We start from the raw sequence: 20,384 nt of genomic DNA on the forward strand, positions 1-20,384 counted from the left end.
GGAAATGAAAGATTTTATCTTCAAACTATTTTATGACACTGTCTGTGTAAACCTGATGCTGCATAGTTTTTTCCCGATGCTGCTGGACATTCATGTAGATTTGATTGCAGCAACCATTACAGTAAAATGTGTTTTACTGCCACAGATGTTCCTGTTTCCTTTCAGTGTTTTTTAAACAAAACTCTAACAAAATTTGCTGACTGCTTTCTACATTAAAGCATCCACTTTTTTAAACCTACCTTTTGTTCAGCTGTCATTGTTAGACTTTGCAATCGGCCTGTCATATTTCCCAAGCTTTTTTCAAAAGCTGCAACTAGATGAGCCTGTGAAAGAAAGACAACATTTGTCATAATTGGACCATTTTCCCAGATCCATTTGATTTTTAAAAGTATGTTTTTGCTGCAAGCACATTTTCTCCAGCTCTTTAATATTAGTTTAAACTCTGACTGAGCTGAGTTGGATAGATGAATCAGCCAAATGAACTCACTGCTCCTCAGGCTTCTTTAGCCCCCAGTGAGATTAGCTCAGGTATCCCTGCCTGGAAATGAAATATGGATTTAATGCCCTGCTTTAAGTTTACTGATATATTGGCCAAAATAGTCTGCTCCCAAAGAGAAGTCCAGGAGCAATTATTTTCAATTACAGGACATTTCAAAACAGGAATTCAAGTACTTAGCTTGAAAAGCAAATTTTAACTTCACAAATAAAACACTTCATAAAAATCAAGAGCCTCAAACAAAAAATGTCACAGTTAGTCTTACAAAAGGTCATTGCTTAGTCTATAAATATTATATTGATCATATGTGTCTGTGTGCGTATAAAAGTAATGAAAAAATTTTGTAAATAGAACATTTATAATGTGTGCAAATATATATAAAAGACAATCTTGAAAACCGGAAGTCTTACCTCTCGGTATGAAAAGCAATAAAGTTGAAACAGACCAAAAGATTTAAAAAAAATAAAAATAAAAATAAACCTTCTTTTTTTTTTTTTTTTTTTTTTTTTGAACAACCAGCATCCTACACTGTATGTGAGCTAAATGATACTTCATCAGCTCTAACTGGCATTGAGCTTTCTAGGCCAAGAAGGGAAAGTGGTTATGAAAACCCAAGTATGCTAAGCCAGCTTGTACAGCCGAGGGAAAGCAATGATTTAATTTTTATGAAAGTCCGTAAAATTTCATCCACTTCTCTCAAAACATCAAATAGTAAAAGCATAAGGAAATGCTTATTTTCTTGTTACCATCTCAAAAGTGGTAATAGGCAAAGTTTTTAAACATTGGCACTCGGAAATATAACTCAAACCCACCATATTTATATGCACAAATGGATTAACTGAGCTTCCTCACTGAGGCAATTTAGTTTTTACTACAGCAGTGCAGGCACACACAGTGCCTGGCAAATTTTTCAGCTGCAAATTTGCATGCTTTTACAAGCATAGTTAAAACTGTTTGAATGTATGTGGTTGTACTGAATCTGAGGTATAATCAAGAAAAGGCATGGTCCAAAAAGGATTTTGTTCTGCCCTTTAGGAGAGGGAAAAGGGCTTCTTGCCACCTTGCTCTGTATATTATCCCTCAAACAGGAGAATATTATCATATATATAATAGTAGGCTACTTCTGCATCTCCAGTTCAGAGCTGTTACACTGGTGAGTGGCTTTTGTGTTTTGTAAATAATTTTGGATTGCCATAAATATTTAGGTATCTTGAAAGCCCCTTATTTTATTCTTATTAAACATACTAAAAGTTTACTCCTTTTAAACTGTACTATTAGTATACTTAGATATACTTAATTACTTATGGGTATAGAGGTCAATCTACCTGCTTTCTCCATCTCCAGGGATATCTTAGGGATAACTTTTTTGGTAAAGGACACATACCACAAGGACTAACTCCTGATAAACATGAGACTAGACAAATATGCAATTTCTTAAAGATTAATTAGTAATTGTATATATTCCTATTTAAACATTTATAACTTAGGCTACATTCTTGAAATTATAATCTTAAATAAAATGAACCTGGAAACCTGACAATCAATACTACTTGGTTGTTTTTACTACTCTATTCCTCTGGGAAAATAAAACTAACTGATTTTTAAACTTACATTCCACTTTATTAATTAGCTACATGTTAAAAATATCCAGAATAATCTATGGTGTTTTATTTCCAAAGGTGATGACCACAGACCCAGAACACAATCAGAGACAAAGTAGATGCACTACTACAGAATTTTGGCCAAATGTCTCCTCATTACTTCTGTTTAACAGGAAACTAATGGAACTCACTGTTCCCTGCCTCATAAAAAAAATCTACGGCTTGGCTGATGGCCCGTGGTTCTGCTTTACTCTGAGAATTACAGTGGGGACTGAGGGCTTGAAAGAGGAATAATTTGTTTAATTATGCATTGCTTTTGTCCTTTTCTAGCAATTAGACTGTAATGACCACAGTACTTTGGTACGGAACTATGCATACTTGTGCAAAGTATTTTCCTATTTCATAGCTACAACTTCATCCTATATTGTACATGAATAAACCCCACAGAACTTACAGGAAAAATTAAGTACTAAAAAGCATAATTAAAAGTGATATCAAAGGTCACTGACACTGTTATTTTCTGACAGCCTTTAGAGAAATACAGCCATATCACAAGGATTCTTACTAAAATTCAGCCCATGACAGAGCACATTACCTTCTCGGAATATTCTACCATACTTTTTGCATCATAAGTGTAATTGGATCAAGATGATGCATTTTCCTAACTCATTTCAGATAAAGACTATCAGGTCTTGATTTGCTAGTAATAAAGAAATGTAATTCGAAGTCCAATTGACCAAAAACTATTCAAGAAAGAAACCTTTTAATTGCATTGTTCATTACTTTAAATGTTTATAACAACACAATACTCTTCTACTGAAGTATTAATTTTACATTCAGAGTAATAAACTGTTCTGCCTTTCTGCATGGTAGTGAATATTCATTTATTCAGCTGTCTAGGAAACTCCTACTTGTTGAAAACTTAAGCAGATTTTCCTTAAAGAAATCCTATACAACAAACCAAGAAAATTTAGTTTGAAAAAGGCTAAATTTTTAGTATATTTTTATGTTTGTTGAAGTATACATAAAACATATGTATATGTATCTATTCCCATTTGAGATCAGGCTTCGCATTTCAACAGTTAAATGCAAAATAATTCATAAAACAATTGAAGCAAAGAGAAAGAAGTATCTGTGTCTTTAAGAATGTTCATCAGAAATCAAAAATTCCAATTAGAAACATTTTTTACACTTAAAAATTTGGTAATTTATGAGGATTATTTAATTTATCTAAAAGTTTCCATTCTTTCGCTCTTGTAAAAATATTTAGGATTTTTTTATTTTTTTTTAAGTTACAGCCAGTCTCTCACACCTTAGAAATCTCTGCATTAGATTCAGTAGTTTCATTCATGGCATACACACATCATTGCAATACTTCAAAGAGTAGCTTGAATATTGCATGTGCTTTGTGTAATGCTTACTCTAAAGTAAAAATATGTCTTCACAATTGAATGCAGTATTTGTACTTGAAAATAGACATCCTGGAATTATAGTTAAGTAAGTGGGAATTACTTGAAGTATACCTACAGCAAAAAATATCCATCATTAACATGACATACATATCAGATACATAGATGAACAGCTCTTAATCTTTAGATAACCTTCATGTATGAATTAATTTTGACTTCTATTAACATGTGAAATGCCCATTGGAAATAGTCTAAGAGATGTATGTTTAGGGAATGACTTCAGTGCTAAGAGGACAGATTTGCTTTTGAACATTTCCTACTTAGCAAACTATAGCAACCAGGCAAACCCCAAATACCTCAGCTCTCAGGTTTACAGCCTATCCTGAACATGACATTCACATATGAAACATCTGTCTTCTAACACACATCAGGATTTGACCTGTGGTGTTCAGGTTTATAAAAAAAGGTAAATAAATAAAGTTCCTCCCACCTGACACGGCTGAATGAAAGGAGGTGTGAAAGGCCAGAAGGGATAGGGCTGATTGCAAGCAGCAACTGTGCATCTGGTGACCTTTCCTGTTTGCTGCCTGCTAGCATCTTGTTGCTTGGCTGTAGGATAGTGGTTCAGAGCTGGCCAAACAAGAGCATTAGCCAGCAAACCCCCTCTTCTTTCTTTTGGCATCCTGGGTCTGCTACAGTTTGCAAGCATACACCCTTCAGCTTTATCCAGTACAAAGCACTGATCAAAGTCCCTCTGAACACAGTGGGTCAGGCTGCTCACTGGAATTTGAGCCCTTGTCAGTCACGTAGGGAGTCTGCTGGTTGGACATTTTCTGCCCTGAAAACAGGCCCTTTCTGATTTAGTATTGAGATTTGCCCTTCAGCCACACTGAGACAGATGCCAGGGGTAAAGCAAGAATCTCAGAGAAAATCTGTAAATTAAACATCCAAACAACAGCTGGACCCTGCTTGAATTTAATCATATGCAGGCAAAACACTCTGGCGCTTTGGGGTTAATCAAATGAAATAAACTGCTGAAATCAAGCACAGTACTTGAATCCAGCCAATGAAACCCGAACAGTAAATGAAACCAAATGAGAAAATTTTTAGCAGAGTTTTCAAAAATGCCTGAGAAATGCTGTAACTTCCAATTGACAGATTTTGGTATAAAATCATGTTTCAAGCAAAAGCTTGATCAAATAGGTCAAATTTCAAGCCGCCAGTCTTTTAATGACTTATGTACTAATGTCACCAACAGTCTTCTGTGGAGAAGCAAAGAAGGGCACAAAGAGTGTTGAAATAAGTTGAATAAGATGCTCTATTTTTTCACTTGTGTACAATACTTTTGCTCAGTTCTACAAAGGGAAATACTAACAACAAATTCACACCGAGATTAACTATGAGGGAACAAGATTTCTGGCTATTAACAGTTTCCTTCTCCAGACCACAGTAAGGCAAAAAGTGCTTCCTGTTTTCAGACAGTGAAGGTATGGAAATTATGAGGAGCTTAGGACTAATGCAAAGATGAATGCATTTATAGCAAAAGCATCAGAAAGGACAGAGCATTTTTCTGGTTAGCAAAGGCACCACAAAAGATACTCTGTCCGTAAAGCTCTCTGTCTGCCAGAGATGGATGTATCTACAGAGAACACAGGCTGTGATCAAAGTTTTCTGCACTAAACTTAATGTTTGTTCAAGTTTTAGCCTTATTGACAAGCAAATGTGACTCAAAATGAGAGTCTCAGTATTATCCATGTAGAGATTTGATTACTTTTCTGAGAATAAATTTCAGATTTTGTGATTAGGACTATTTCTTCTTTAAAAAGCAGCGATTGGTGAAATGTGTCTCTTAGACTAGAAGATCAATGATAAATACATGCAAGGAAAGCATTGTTAAGGCAGTACAAGTTAATGAAATTTAGACGCCCATCTAGGTTTTCCATGAGTTTGCCAAGTTAAATCAATTGTTTGTTAATAAATCTCAGACTTCTTATGAAAAGTAACAACGGGCATTTAAATATCAGTTCTGTAAGTAGACTAAATTTTAGTGGCTCTATCATAATTAAATAGTTGAATATACTCTCTGCTTTCAAGCTGGATTTTATTTCTGATGTTTAAATGATACTTTTTAGAATTTCTTTACATAAAGTGCTCGAAGGACTGACAGCAGTAGTGCTAAAATATTTAAGTAGTCTCTTTCGATTGTTTGGATTTATGCGGAAGTGTTGTTTTAATGCTTTGCAAGTTTTGTACCAGAAATAGCAGAAAATTAACTCAGGACTAGGCTTACTGTGAAACACTTTTCAATTTTTTTGGTTTTGTAAAGTATGTATCTCATGAGAACATCCTACCAAAAATATTTACTCCTAATATCCAGTAATACCTACTTTTTTTTTAAAGATTGTATTAATTGTGAATACAATCTTGTTCATACCTGGAGATTTTGAAGCCTCTAAGTTTCATGCTCCTGAAAAATTTAATTTTGAAGGAATTTCTACATGTTAGGGATTAGGCAAGAGGAAGGATTTCTCTTGTACCATTTAAAAAATGCCTGTGCTAAATGGATCAGCCTTGGAGTTGCTTATAGGTTTAGAGTTTAAAGAATGTCTCCATGGAGATGGATTAGAAGGTGTGTAACAGTCAAAAGAACATGATTAAATTAACCAAAGGTGGTACTTCTGGACAGGCAAAACCAGATGTAAATGTATATATTTTTAACTATCCTATTGAAAACGTCCTTATGGTAAGATCAGTAGAAAAGCATTCTTGCTAGGTGTTCAGAAGCCCAGAGGCAGTATGTAGGAACAGATACCCAACAATCCAATCTGATTTGTACAGAACAACCCAAATTTATTTCTTACCCATGCAGCTGATTTAGTTTGAGTGAAAACAAAGCCAAAATACACATTCTTAACTTGACTCAGTTTCACTGAATTGTGGATCAAATCTGATTGGAACTTGGAGCTGGCTTTGAAAATTTGCCTAGAACAAGTAATGTTATTAGAAACCAGCCTCTATGGTGTTTACCTCATAGAAGGACATATTGGCCAGAGGTATAGTGAAGGACTTCTAAATAAGACTGAGAAGAGATTGGACACCATTTGTCCAAACAAATAAAACAACGGCTTCGTTTTCTCAGCTGCAGAGAATGCTTAGACATCCTTGCCTTATTGTACTTGTTGCTGTATTATAGACTACAGCATTTCTGGGTTGACTGAAAAGGATGGAGACTTAGCTCATCTGACCTCTCAGTGTGGGTTTTAGTTTGTTGCTCTCAGGACAGGTGGATGGAGAACTGCCCAAACTGTTGAAGATCAGTGTCTAAAATACGTGAGTGAAGAAACCCCATAGCCAATATAGGCATGCTGGCTATTCTACCTATATATTCTCAAATAAATAACCCAACTCAGAATCTAGAGTTTGAATTTACAAACAGCACAGTGTCCCACATCTGAATCACTTGTTCATTCTCAGTACTTAGAATTCTGAGTCTGGCAACCTACGCTGCTACAGACGTACAAACACGCACAGGTGCTCTGCAGCCATCTGAACAGAGAAGAAAGTGCTAAGCATAGCTCTTCCACATTTTCATGTGTGGAAGTCCTAAGAGAAAAACAAGCTTTCACAGAGCTAGAGATTATTTTCTCAAAACATGAAATAATTTCTTTAAAATTACAACAGTATTTATAAATCTAAATACTCAGTGAACCTACACTTCAAAGAAAGGCACTCTATGGGTTACCCAAGACAACAGGAAACTGCTTTCTTGAACTGCAAAATGATACATTCTTGTAATCGCATCTCAAATTTCCTTCACAGTAGTAACAATAATTATATTCTAAATTGCATTTAAAAATGACAATACTACAGACTGTTCAGTAACTATCCAGTAACTTCACCTGAAACCACAGCAACCAGATAGGATTGTAGCTTGCATTCTGTATCTGGCATTATTTTCAGATAACATGTTCCATAACACATATTACACATGTCAGTTAGAAGGAACACCGGGAAGCTGTCTGTGAAATAGCCCAGTTTTCATTAGTTATAGATCAGCACTGTTGTTGTAGCATATGAATTCTATATATACTTGTACACTGTGCTTGCTTCACACCTGACTGCATTTTGCAGGGTTTGTCTTTGTGAAATGAAACTCTGATGAATTCTATCAGAATATGCAAACCATGCCTTTCTTTGGTTGTGTCTCCTTACTTTTGGCTTTTTTTAATAATTGATTCTGAAAAAAGAGTGAAACTGAACAGGATAGGACTGTCCCCTCCAAATTGTGGAAACTCTTCATTTCCACTGTCCACTTTCCATAAGATTTCTTCTACTTGAAGCTGGGGCAATATAGACATTTAATGAAGTAATTAAATTGAAAAAAAAACCCCAAAATAAATAAATAGTAAAAGTCTCACAAACTATGTGTTGAGTAAGAGCTATTGATAATGTATTCATTGATACCACTTATCATCACAAGCAAAAATACTTACATTTGCTGAAAGTTGAGAAGTAAGGGTAGCAACTTTCTCTTGTGATGCAACCAACTCTCTCCGTAGTTTCTGGATTTGCTAGAGAAACAACAGACTGCTGTCAGTATTTCATCAATTTTCTTTTGTTGTGGCTATTTTTGTGTTTTCTTGAGAGATCATCAATACGTTTACAATGTCTTAGCTTCACATTTTAATTTCAGAACTATCTAGAAATACGAATTATTCAAAGTTGTCTCTTAGTGTTGCTCCAGCTGTTTTCTAGCACTTAACTGGCGTATGAGCCAGAATTCCAGTTAAGGGAGCACATATGGGCAAATGCTTAATTACTTTGTATGTACTATCCTCTGTTTGCAAGGGAAATGTCATGGGTTTTTACCAAATCCCGTAAGTTCCAAACATATGCTTAGCGCAATCAAGGACAGCTGCCCTGGATGTGGCCTGAGGTTCTGAAACATGAGTGCACTTGGGTGAGGTTCACTGTGCCTGACTGTAGACATGATGCAACCAACATGTGTTGAATGTCTACATTAGACTAAGATAACGTGAAAAATGTATTCCCACGCTGCCTGGCATGAAGAAGGCTTTGATTGCTACCTCAGACACAGACTTTTTTCTTTATGGATGTCTAAAATTTGGTGAGATAAAGTAGTATTTTTGTTTCTCTAACTCATGCTTCCTACAGTCCTTGAAATTCAAATATGCGACCACTTTAAACATTATATAGTATTCAAAAACTTGCTTGCCAACTTAAAAAAAAAAAAAAGTAGCTTTAAATGTGCTTGTTGACATGAAAATAAACTTAACTCAAGACTCTTTTATTCTTTAATGAAAAACAGAATCCTTAAGAAAAATATCTGTTTCCATTTCAGCTAGGGTAGATATCTAGCATGAAACTTGCACATCATTTTAAGCTCATTTAACCCTATTTGAAATCTTGCAGGGACTTTTGGGCATTGTACTGAAATCAAGCACAGCATGGAGTTTCACTCTGAAGAGCCTTTCATACTCAGACATAAAAGAAATTTTTCCAGACTAGAGAAGTAAAATGGGTAAAAGCAGCTTAGGAAGGGGAACATGTACCAGCCACTAGTAAAGACTATTGTAGTACTTCAGTTTTATGACTTCCATGAAAACCAGCAAGGAATATTGCACAAGCTTTAAGAATGAACAAGTTCCTGTACTTCTGTAACACAACAATACCTCAGTCATTTACACTAGCTCAGGGCAACAGGGGCAGATTATTGAGCTGTTCTCCATCCTGGACTGACCCTTTTATTTTTCCAAGTTTTCTCTTTCGTTTTCAAATGAAATTATTTAACATTCCAGCTTAAGCTGACTTTCATCATGTTCTTGCAACTACACAAGGTAGATCTCATGAAGTGCTGTTCAACATCTGTAAGAGCATCACAAGCAGACCCAGATACTGAGAAAACATCATGTAGAAACACACCGGAAAGAAATGTTGTTTCACCTCTACATACTGCCCTATATAAAAGGCAATAAAGTGAGGAATTGTAATTTACACTACTGAGTTATGGCATGCCTCTTTAGTTCCTTTGCTTTAGGAGATGTGATCTTAGATGAAATTATATTGAAATATACTGCAGCAAGGAGGGAAGGATATGTTTATTTGTTCAATTTCCTCAAAATATCTTTTTGTTGACTTTGATTAAAATAGTAAAAATAGGAGCCGCATAAATGCAGGACTTGGAAGGCACGTAGCTCTGTGAAGTGGAAATGCACCCCTTGGTGCTGTATTTTATTGCTGCTACACTTTGGTGCCCTCTTAATACAACCTGGACTTCATTTTGAGAAAGTCTGTAATTGTATCCAGATGCTGACCCAGGCTTGTCACCCATTCTTATACACTGTGAGGAGAAAGAAGCTATTTTCCATGTCAAATTTGATTTATATATGAAATCAATCTGCATTGCTCTGAAATCCATCAAAGTGGTCAGTTTCAGAAATTTAATATAATGCAAAATGTGAGGGAGAGAAGTTCAAAGCAATCATTTGAAGTATTTTTCCTCCTGAAAGGCAGCACCTTACCTCGAATTGCACAATCCCTTAGATCCTGCACAGAGTGGTATTAAGTCTGAAATCAGACCTATCACAACTCCTCCACTCAATGCCCAGTTCTCACTGATTCTTTTCATCTCTTCAGAATGGCAGCCAGGAGGCTTTCTTCAGAACAATGCTAAGAAAACACCTTCTAGTACTCTAAAAGCTGCACCAGGTTCTCACCAATACTTCTTAAAAGGTGATGCAAAGACACAGGGTGTATTTTCCCCACCAACCAGGCAGTTTAGCCATAGCAGGTAAACAGTAAACTATACAGTAACGTAAGGCAATACATAAGCATAAAAATGAAGAAAAGTTCTTACCTCTGAATGTGCCTTTTCTTCTGCCTGGAAAAAAACAAAGAAGAAATGGCTTAGAATCAGTGTGCAACATAATTGCAGTAATAGAATACAAAAGCCAGCTACACTGAAGTGAAATGAATAGCTTCATGCATCCATTACATTTAAGGAAGGTATCCAGTAAAAACAATAAATGGAATTCTTTTCAACTTACTTGGCAAGGCTCCAGCTGAAACCCCAAAGAGCCTGCCAGCATACTGACAAAATGAAACAGTGGAGAAAGGGAGAGCAGGACCAGAACTGCAGAAACTGCAGCTGCATTTCTAAGATACAAACAAAAATTTACTATGCTCTCACTGCACGGCCCTTATTAGTCTGACATAGCACACTTTTATGCTGCAATGATTATTAGGGCTCCTGGATTTATATTTGTTCTACTGCATACCAAGAGATAGTCCTAATAAGATAGTAAGTAATCCCTGATAAGAGCAGTTGACAGCATACCTGTAACAAATACACTGAGGAAGGTGAGGGGAACTTGCATTTTAATGTAATTTATTCCATAAAGACTACTGACCAAAATATTAAGGGCTATCAAGGCATGTTAAAGTTTTCAATTAAACTTGCTAATATTATTTAATAATTTTAGATATTTTCCAAATTGTAACATATTGTGTCATATATTGAAGCTTTTTACTCAGCAGCCTTTTTCAACAAGCTAAGAAACGAAACCATTGCAAGGCAAACCTTTGAAAGTCATTCAATTTCTAAGCATTGGATTAGTACTATTCAGGAGACATTTGGTGGACAGAGAGATCTTGCTTCAGTGGGATTCTAATGGGAAAGAATGGCATGCCATGAGAAAAGAACCCTTTCATAACACAAAATGAGTCAGTTAATGTACTGGAAATCAATCCACCCCATGATCTGAGGTGGCCCAAGTTCAGAGAAGCAGTCTAACATTATCTGCAAGAGAAGAAAGCAGTAAAAGGAAAATGCAGGTAGAAGAATTATCTATAAATAACACTAGAAACACTAAGAAAACCCAAGGTAAGGGCTCTTCAGAGGATTCTTTGGCATCAGACATTCTGTGTTATTCTGTTATTCTGTGTTATTACAAATTAGTATAGCTGATTTTGAGCCTCTATTAGGTACTAATTTTTGGCTTTTAGGATTTTAACAATTTATAACAGAAGTGTTTTTTTTTCCTTTACCTTGTGTAAGGGAGAAGACTTCTGGAAAATGCCTCTTCCCATACATGCTTATCTGTTAGCAGTCCCTAAACAGACTGTGATGCTGTGATATTTACCTTGGCAACACTTGGAAATGCTTTTGGCTGAAACTACTGCAATACGTGACACATCCACACTACATAAGGATGATTTAGTATAATGACTTTTTTTTTCCAGCACTGACATGACCCACATACTGTAACACACTAACTTTCTCATCTATTTTTGCAAAAAGGTGATCTGCCTATAGAAAAAACCAATATGTTCTACTCCCACTATTGTTACATCAAATATATAGTGCATGGAAAATCACAAAGGGATTGAGGATGACAATATCCCCTTATGATTTCTTCTGTGACAACAAAAGGAAAAAATTAGGGTTGGTGACCTTTTCCTAAAACTACCATGTGGCAACATGGTGCTTGTCCTTAGACCAACCAAACCTGCTGACAAAGGCATTGCTATATGTTGTTACCAGACAACTCCCTCAATGCACAAGGAAGTGCTGCTGCTCTCCCTGAGTTCAGAAAGGTGGCTCCCACAAGTGAGATTTTGTGGGCAGTGAAGGAAGTAGATGAATGAGAAAAAACAGGATTCTGGACATACTATTAGCTTAAAAAATAAAATCTGACCATCAAATACATCTGAACAGTTTTTACTTAAGTTCATGCTGACACCATTGTAACCCAGGACTCAGCCATTGTTCCAATAGTCTCTAAAAGGAAAAAATCCTTTTTCTCGCTCTACTTCTCCATCATATGCATGCACCCCATCCTTGCAAGGATGATTTTTTCTTTTTTTTGAAGCCTTAGAATGTTAAGGTACAAATGACACGTCCTTACACAGCCCCTCTGAGCGTGGTTTAGCACAATCAATGAAGCCTATGGAGTCAAAGTGTAGCTAATGCTGAGAGTCAGTGTGAGAAATTGGCAATTAACTAAATATGTGAAAATTTAATTGTTTCACCTACTGAGCAAGGAGGAGATTAAAACAGGAGACAACCTATTATAATTTTTTCAATTACTCAGAGAGCTAAATGTAGTCACTAGCAAAACTCAATCAATTTACTACATCTGCTTACATGGTATATGTTTCTGTGAAACAAAATGGATGTCTCTGTACATGCGTATCTCTACAAGCTAGATTCCCAGTCTATGCAAGTTAAGTCCTGAATACCCAAATCCAAGTCAAGAAGAAAGGCAATATATACAGAAAATAGTAGTGAATGAAGAACTTCTGTGTCATTGTATTATTCAATGGCAGAAAATAAGGAAATGTCTTCTGAATCTCATATTCTAATTCCCAAAGAAACAATCTTCAGAGAATAATTTGAAGATTTTCAAGTATCCTCTGGTAATTATACATAAAGGTCTTGATCTTTATTTAGTACTTTGTCTGAATTTCACCAGTGATTAGGCCACAGAAAACCACTAGCACTAAGGCTTAAGAAAATGCTCAAGAAATCTGATAAATACATTTGATTGAGATACCCTTGTGAGGCTATCCCATTGCTCTCTTCATTCAGCTGATGTGATACTGAGTGTTAAACTTTTCATGTTTCTATACACCAGTTGTGCATCATCTTTTGATTAATTGTTGCAAAGTTTAAACTTTTTTCACAGAGGGATCAAGCGGAAGAAATTCAGAATAAAAATCTTTCCGGAAAGTCAATCCTAGTAATTTTGTGATACTAATTTCTTTATGGCCCTTTGCAGATTTTTCTGCAACTTCCATTATCTTGCCTACATAATCCATTACTTAAGGAGTGGGGCTCAGCTGCAGTGCGAATTCACAGTCAGAAGACATCATAGTATGAACCTGGGTAAACAGTTTAAACTTTGTGCAGAAAAAATACTATTCTTTACTATCATGGGGTTTAGTTACTATTTCCAAGATACTCTGTTGAAAGATAACAGGTTATATAAATAGTAAGTAATTGCTACATTACACAATATCAGAGCACAGGTATTTCAGACTTACTGGGTGCTGAAGGCACCCCGTGTCACTTTATAAACTTATTTTTTTCATCTATCAGTTTCATAACGTTCTTCTAAAATTTTACATTAAAGCTTGAATTATATTTTTTGACACACCTTCCCATGCAAACTGATCATAGTGTCTCATAGACAGGGAAATAGTTCTGAAGATTTTTTCAACCACCAAAACATAAGTGAGAAGCTTAACTCTGAATGTTAGTCACGCCTCATGTGCAGCAGTCTGTAGATACATTCTACACCTCCCACCTTCCCTCCCCTCCCCCTCTTCCAAATAATTCAGGACCGGTCTGGGCTGGAATGACTTGCAACTTGCACTTTAAGGCCTGTAAAAACCTAAGGCATGTGTATCTGATGTTTTAAATATGCCCTTGTATGAACCTTTTTATGATTAAACAGAACTTTGAGAGGCAGGACTGTGCATGGATGCAGCATACGTTTCAAGCTAACACGAGTTTAGCATTGAGACAGAGCTACCATGTGCTACAGATGCATCAAACTGCATGGGCTTGGTATTCCTAGGCAAGAACTAGTGCTGGCTGCAGGTAGAGCAGTCCACCTCTGGAGTGTCAGCTGACACTATTCAACACCTGGACATATGGAGAGGGCATGGACTGTTCATGAATGCCTGGGATGAAAGCAGGTAAGTGGGCTGCTCTCCTGTGAAAAGGGGCTACTGCAGCGTGTAATTGTAGTTAGTGAGGAGATTGCAAAGCAACTGTTGTGTGTCAGCAAGGGAATGTCCAAACATGTTTAACTGCTCCCCTATGGGTGATTTCTTATCAGTAGAACAACCGAAGAAATAAATTATGCAAAATATATTACAAAAACCCCATAAGTTAAAAAAACCCTCAAGAAACAACAACAAAATAGGGGAAAAAAATCAAACCCAGAACAACTTCTGGAGATAGAAACAAATATTACTTGATCTAATTAATGTAAGACTAAAATTTTATAAAGTTATTCTTCTCTTTGTAAATAACATCTAAATGCTGTCACTTGAGAGAAAAATCAGTAGACAGTTAAACTGCAAATTGTATCTCCCTTACCCTAAAGCAATCTTGTGGTTTTCAAGAAGTTTACCTCAAGCAGTGCCAGGATATAAATACTTTTCTAAATTGTGCACTAGCTGAAAGTAAGTAAATGCCTCTAAATGGTCAACTACAATAGCATAATGATCCCCACAAAAGAGACACTCTTAGACCATTACCTTCTTTTTAGCTTTCAAAATGTATACTGGGTGATTTCAAACAGTTACAAGCAATTCACATAAAAAGATGAAAATACTGTTTTCTAAAATATCATGCAGTAGTACAAAGCTGAAAATAAATATTCCTACTTTATTGCAGTAAAGTTCTAATTCTTCTGGATCTCAAAGTATTGAATTTTTCATGAACAATGAACAAGAACAGAGGCAAGCAGAACTTTTTTCTACAATGTCAATACTCACCGTGGAGTAGAGAGAGGATGTGCTGGAGACAAGTGATAATGAGGACCCGTGTACTTTAAAAAAAGGAAAATAAGATGAAATATTGATGAAAGCATAGAACTTCCCCCATGTAGCTCAATAAGTAAACAGTTTTTTAGGATGAGAACCAATCTTCCACAAAGAGCAATTATGAGTTATCAGTATAGAATAGCTATTGATAGATATCCCTGCATTTAGAAAGATTGTCCTATACAGAAAAAACATTTTCCTGTATATGGGGCAGGTGAGTGAGCCAATGACATTTCTTATTATTATCAGCAAACCAAGCAGCCCTTTTGTTGCTTTGACAAGAAATCACTTGATAAATACACTCTTTAGAAAAACCAGAAATCGAGCTGTTTATACACCAGCCCTAAGCTGAGCAAATGATTTTAGTAAGAGACTATGCTTAGGAAAACAGTTCACATTCCGTGGGGTGAGCTCCCAAGTTTTTCTCAGCAATGCTGACCTGTGTAGTTGTAGTCCATGGGAAGTGGTAACTGTGAGATGTAGTGCTATATTTCCCCTAATTCTCAGTGGAGTCAATGTCAAGAGCATCGAGTGAATGTTGCAGGGCTGCACTTTAAGAAATGGGGTTCCTGGCCTATCTGGAAATGGCAAATGAAGACTAAAACTGTAAAAAAATTGCCCCTTTCTGCTGCTGAGGAAGGCTATACCCACAGATAATTTTAAAGAAGATAATTTATTTCATTACCTCTCTTTATTTTTGTTTCACGGGAAGTTTTTTGGATATTTATAATCTGCCAGGGTCTGGTAAAAAAATTATTTTGCTTTAATAGCTACCTGGCATCAGTATGCAAAATCCAGACACTACAAGAATACTTGCATTAGCCAAATGGACTTTAAATCTAGTTTAGTATTCTTAGAGATGTGGTACACTGACAATTGAAATTCAGCATCTTCCAAAGTATGTTTGGTTTTCAGTCTCTGGTTTAAATGCCTCAGCTAAACTCCAATTCTGCATTCATACACAGTGGCTCTATGCATTACCTCACTTGTTTCACTTTACCCTTCCTCCGAGCTCCTATCTTAAAATACATTTGACCTTCTAACAGCATCATTCCATGTTAATCTCTAATGACTGTAAACTGCTGAAAACTGTTTATTACTGCTGCATTGACTTTCATTTACTCAGGTTGATCAGGTTATCCACTCCAGCTGGATATGAAACATAACCAATGGAAAAGCTTTCATTAAAGCCACTGGTGACCCATTACTGAAATTCTACATTTAACACCTCTTTTTCTATGCATAACTTTGCTTTATTTTCTCTATTATTCTTCCAGTGTTTCCTTTGATAATTCTGTTCCTCAGCAAAGAGTCTGTAGCCAGCTCTGTCCTTGAATTATGTGATTTTCTTCTGTGCAGCCAGCCATCTGTGCTGACATCTCACAGCTTGAGTTGTCCTGCACCCTACTGCTAGTATTACATACCCAGATGTCTGCCTGATATATCATCTAAAATACAGTAAAAGGAATCAAAAAGTATAAGTATTATTTTGTCTGTTGTTTTATATAGGACTTTTATTTCCCCCCTTTTATATCATAACTGTGAGCTTTGGGAATAAGGCAAGACTTTTTTTATTTGCCTATTATAAAGATAATTTATATTGTCATCACTTAGCAGTAAAGAAGATGTTATAGAATGAATTCCATGGAATTTCAGTTGTCTTTTTTTGTTTAATTAAAGGGTGTAAGAACTTTTCACTCATAGGAATTCTTCAAATAATCAGATTTACCAGAAATGTTAGTTAGAAGAAAATGTTACAGTTGGGAGTTGTCAGGGGCTCTGTAGATGTAAAAGAGAAAAACCCAAAACCAAACCAAAAGATATTCACCAAGTTCCAGATGTTGCAGATAGCATTAAAGGAAGCAGACAGTAATAATCCACATAAAGTAGTGAGCTCAGTTTAAATTACAGAATTTAAATACAGAAATTCATGATGTTTGCTATAGGAGGCTGTAGGAAAGCGGGAGGATGAAATTACTACAAAAGAAAGGAGATGCTAAGTAGCACTGGTGTTTGGGGAAAAAAAAGAAAGCACATGTATGGGATACACAGCATTGCATATTACTGGGTGAAAGGAATATCTTCCATGTTTTAGGATGTGGAAGACTTGCGAGTGCAACTCAACAGGATTAATAAAACTTCACAGAATCATTTAAATTTCTGTGGTGCGGGGTGCAGAAGAAATATTTTAAAATTTTACTATGCTTTGGACATCTATTTTGGGGCATGTTTGCTGATCTAAGTAGTTCCTCAGTCTTACCTTCTTCCATGCTGTCCCTGAATGAACCTGAATGACTGATCGCTCGTGGTCTCTCCTCCAAGGATGTAGCACTACCACACAGTTGGGAGTCATCATAGAGATCAAAGGAAGTGTCCTGTGCAGGGATGCTGTTTGAACGCATCATGCTGGGTCCAGGAAGGTTAAACTGTGATAGGTTGGTTGGACTCACTGGAATACAAAGCTTTATTAATGAAGCACATTTCCATTAATTGAATTTTGGTTCTTCATAAAATTGTAATGTAGGACTAGCATGGTTAGGTGGACTTCATGCTGTTGAGGAAATGAAACGCTTTTATTCCTACATTTAAAGCCACAACAAAAAGGTGAAGCAGATGGCCTCAAAGGAGCTGGATGAGATTAATCCTGTAAAACAATGTCTGAACACCCTTTGGCAGCCCAAGACAGAAAATCAAGGGAGGAGATTCAAAAGTTAAAAAGGAATAAGAGGACATAAGTATTTTTATAAGCAGCTCTTCTAATTAATCAGTATCTGTATTTTATTGTTATGTATCTGTATTACTGGTGACTGTTAAGACCAAAGTTTATTTCCATATGCAAGACATTTATCCTTTGATTTTCAGGAGCACCTACCACCATATTAGGTTAAAAATTCCTGCACAGGCCTCAGTGGAATCTCATCGTAATAAACAGGTGTAGTCAGTCATGGTTGAAATCAAGAACAGCATTGATGAACCTATTTTAAGCTTTTGCGAAGTTTTTTGCCAGTAGGAAGGAAAGCCGGGCTGTGGTTCCCCTGGACTACAAAATCTCAATGCCTAGAAAAAAAAGCTGTCTAGCCAAATTCAGCCTCAGTGTTTGGACTTTTATTTTAGATCGTGCAAGGTGTTCTCTAAATTATAAACTACGAGACCACCTGTGTTGTGACAGCAAATTATTCCACAGGGCTACGAAAATGTAAAAAAGGAAAGGACAATGAAAAAAAAATTAAACTCCATGATCTTATTGCTCTCTATTGTGAGTTCACAAGAACTATGAACAAAAATAAAAGGAGATAATTGTAAGCAGAAAATAATATAGTGGAAAACCACTGCTAACAAAGAGCTGTATCTAAAACTACAGGAGGAAAATTCAAAGCAGTGGCTTGTTTAGCCAGGATCCAATTTCATTTTTAAGAGTATTTTAGTCCAACTTCTATTCCCGTGTGTAATAAAGACCAACATGTGTATGTCTGATCAAATTTCTTTTGAGTGATCATAGCCTATAGATGCCATAAGTTGCGACAGAGTGATGGAAGCGTTAATGCTTTAAAGGATGTTACTAATTCCTCAGTAAGGCTCTAAACCATATAAAGCTCATTGTGAACCTAGGTATGTGTCAAGTGCAGTGCAGGTAAGTGGTTTCTATTCAGCATTTAAGAAAAAAATAAAATTATCAAAAAAACCAAACTTGTGTTGGATTAATTTGAAACAAGATTCAGAATAATGAAATCTAAACCTTGGCCTGTAATCAAATAAAACTGCAACGTGACTCACATCCCAAAATACTATATTGCATTCAAGATTAGGATTTAGGTTGGGCCCAGTGCAGTTACAGCCAGGTCCAGCTACCGAAACACATTAAAAAGGTCTATCTCAAAGCAAACCTGTATGTAGAAAAAATGCAATGCTTAGTTTCTGACATTCACTAAAATCACTGGAAAGAATCTTACTGACTGTGAAATCTAAAAGATAAGTAGCTTTGAATTAGAAGCTAATTTCCAGCTCTACCTCCCATTTTTTTCTCCTTGGTCAAGTCATAAAGAATCTGTGATTTTTTTTCTCTGTGCAAAATATGTGGTGCCTTGGCCCACTGCATTAACAACACTGTTGAGTTTCCCCTCATTAGTGCGATAACACAATATGGTGATGAAGATGTTAAAAATAAACTACCTAGTCTGGCAGACTAAGAAATATGTACAGTTGAATTTTGTGGTTCTATTATAGAGGGGGAGAAACAGTGAAGGGAAACAGCATTTACCGAGGTTGGAAAAGTGGTATTTTCCAGTTGCAGATGAAGACATAGCTGAAGGAGAAACAAGCGGAGACTGACTGCCAGTGTCCTGCAGGCCTCCAGTTGAATGGGAGCGTAGCCATTCCTTGCCTTCCTCCTGACTTGTCTGCCGGGATGATGGTGTATATCTGAAAAACCACAGCTGACATGCTCAAGACAATGACAAGGTGATGTCTTGGAAAGAAACAGCTGTCACATAAACACCCTTCACCAGTTAGATAGAACAAATCCCTTGGAAAACATCAAGGCTAGTCAAGTGATTGTCACCAGAGATTTTAACAAGGCACAATTTACCACTGGGTTACAACAGAAAATGTACAGGACTTGAACCCCCTTTACTCTTCATCCCCCTCCCCAGAACAGCATTCCCTTCTTTGGAAGAGATGGAATGATAAACCATAGCAGACAGACAACTGAGCTGACAGAAAAGGACTTCAAAGCTATAGGAAGTGTACAGGCTGATGCAAAAGCTTGGAAGCTGTATGATTAGGATGGGGAATGGACAGAATAGAAGCCAAGAAATGTTAGTAGCCACTTACGAAATGACATCTGTCACAGATCATGTGGGCAATTGATTAGATGACAGGAGTGAAACAGATCAACAACTCTGAAAAAGGAGTTTGCATTGGTAACGACAGCTAGTCATAGTAATATGGACATGGTCTGCTACTCTGAATGCTACCTGGCATTGTGTCTGGCCCCAAACTGAGGGGAGGAAAAGGGACAGGAAAAATACACAATTATCAGAAACAAGTTCTCTGGAAGGAAGAAGTTTGGCAATCAAATAATTCATCAACTGCTTCCTATGGTAAACCAATAAAACAAGCTCAATGTGACATGTGGGCTGAGGGAGAACTGGTAACTCACTGGTCCAGCCTCTCTTGGCTGAGCTGGAAGAAGGGCAATTCTGGCAGTGATTAAACATTAGTATGTGCAGGTGGTGTGGGTCTTAATCAAGAGATTTTTTTTCAGCAATGTCTGCAATAGCCTGCTTCATTCAATCTCCTGCT

General features: G+C 36.5%; 1 protein-coding gene across 9 annotated transcripts in view; it reads right to left on the reverse strand.

Moving 5' to 3' along the window:
• Positions 1 to 20,384, reverse strand: part of NAV3 (neuron navigator 3) — a 524,494-nt gene that overhangs the window by 29,879 nt on the left and 474,231 nt on the right. For all 9 annotated transcript variants that reach the window (XM_042017696.1, XM_042017695.1, XM_042017693.1 and 6 more), the window contains 6 exons: positions 19,342 to 19,502; positions 17,344 to 17,532; positions 15,036 to 15,088; positions 10,384 to 10,407; positions 8,000 to 8,077; positions 240 to 323 (listed from right to left, as the gene is read on the reverse strand). In XM_042017696.1, the coding sequence (XP_041873630.1) occupies positions 240 to 323; positions 8,000 to 8,077; positions 10,384 to 10,407; positions 15,036 to 15,088; positions 17,344 to 17,532; positions 19,342 to 19,502 (589 nt within the window). The remainder of the gene's footprint in view (positions 1 to 239; positions 324 to 7,999; positions 8,078 to 10,383; positions 10,408 to 15,035; positions 15,089 to 17,343; positions 17,533 to 19,341; positions 19,503 to 20,384) is intronic.

The sequence above is a fragment of the Corvus kubaryi genome, unplaced genomic scaffold (genome assembly GCF_017639235.1).
Source record: "Corvus kubaryi isolate FWS band 111438036 unplaced genomic scaffold, C.kubaryi_AGA036_p1.0 137, whole genome shotgun sequence".
Taxonomy (NCBI): domain Eukaryota; kingdom Metazoa; phylum Chordata; class Aves; order Passeriformes; family Corvidae; genus Corvus; species Corvus kubaryi.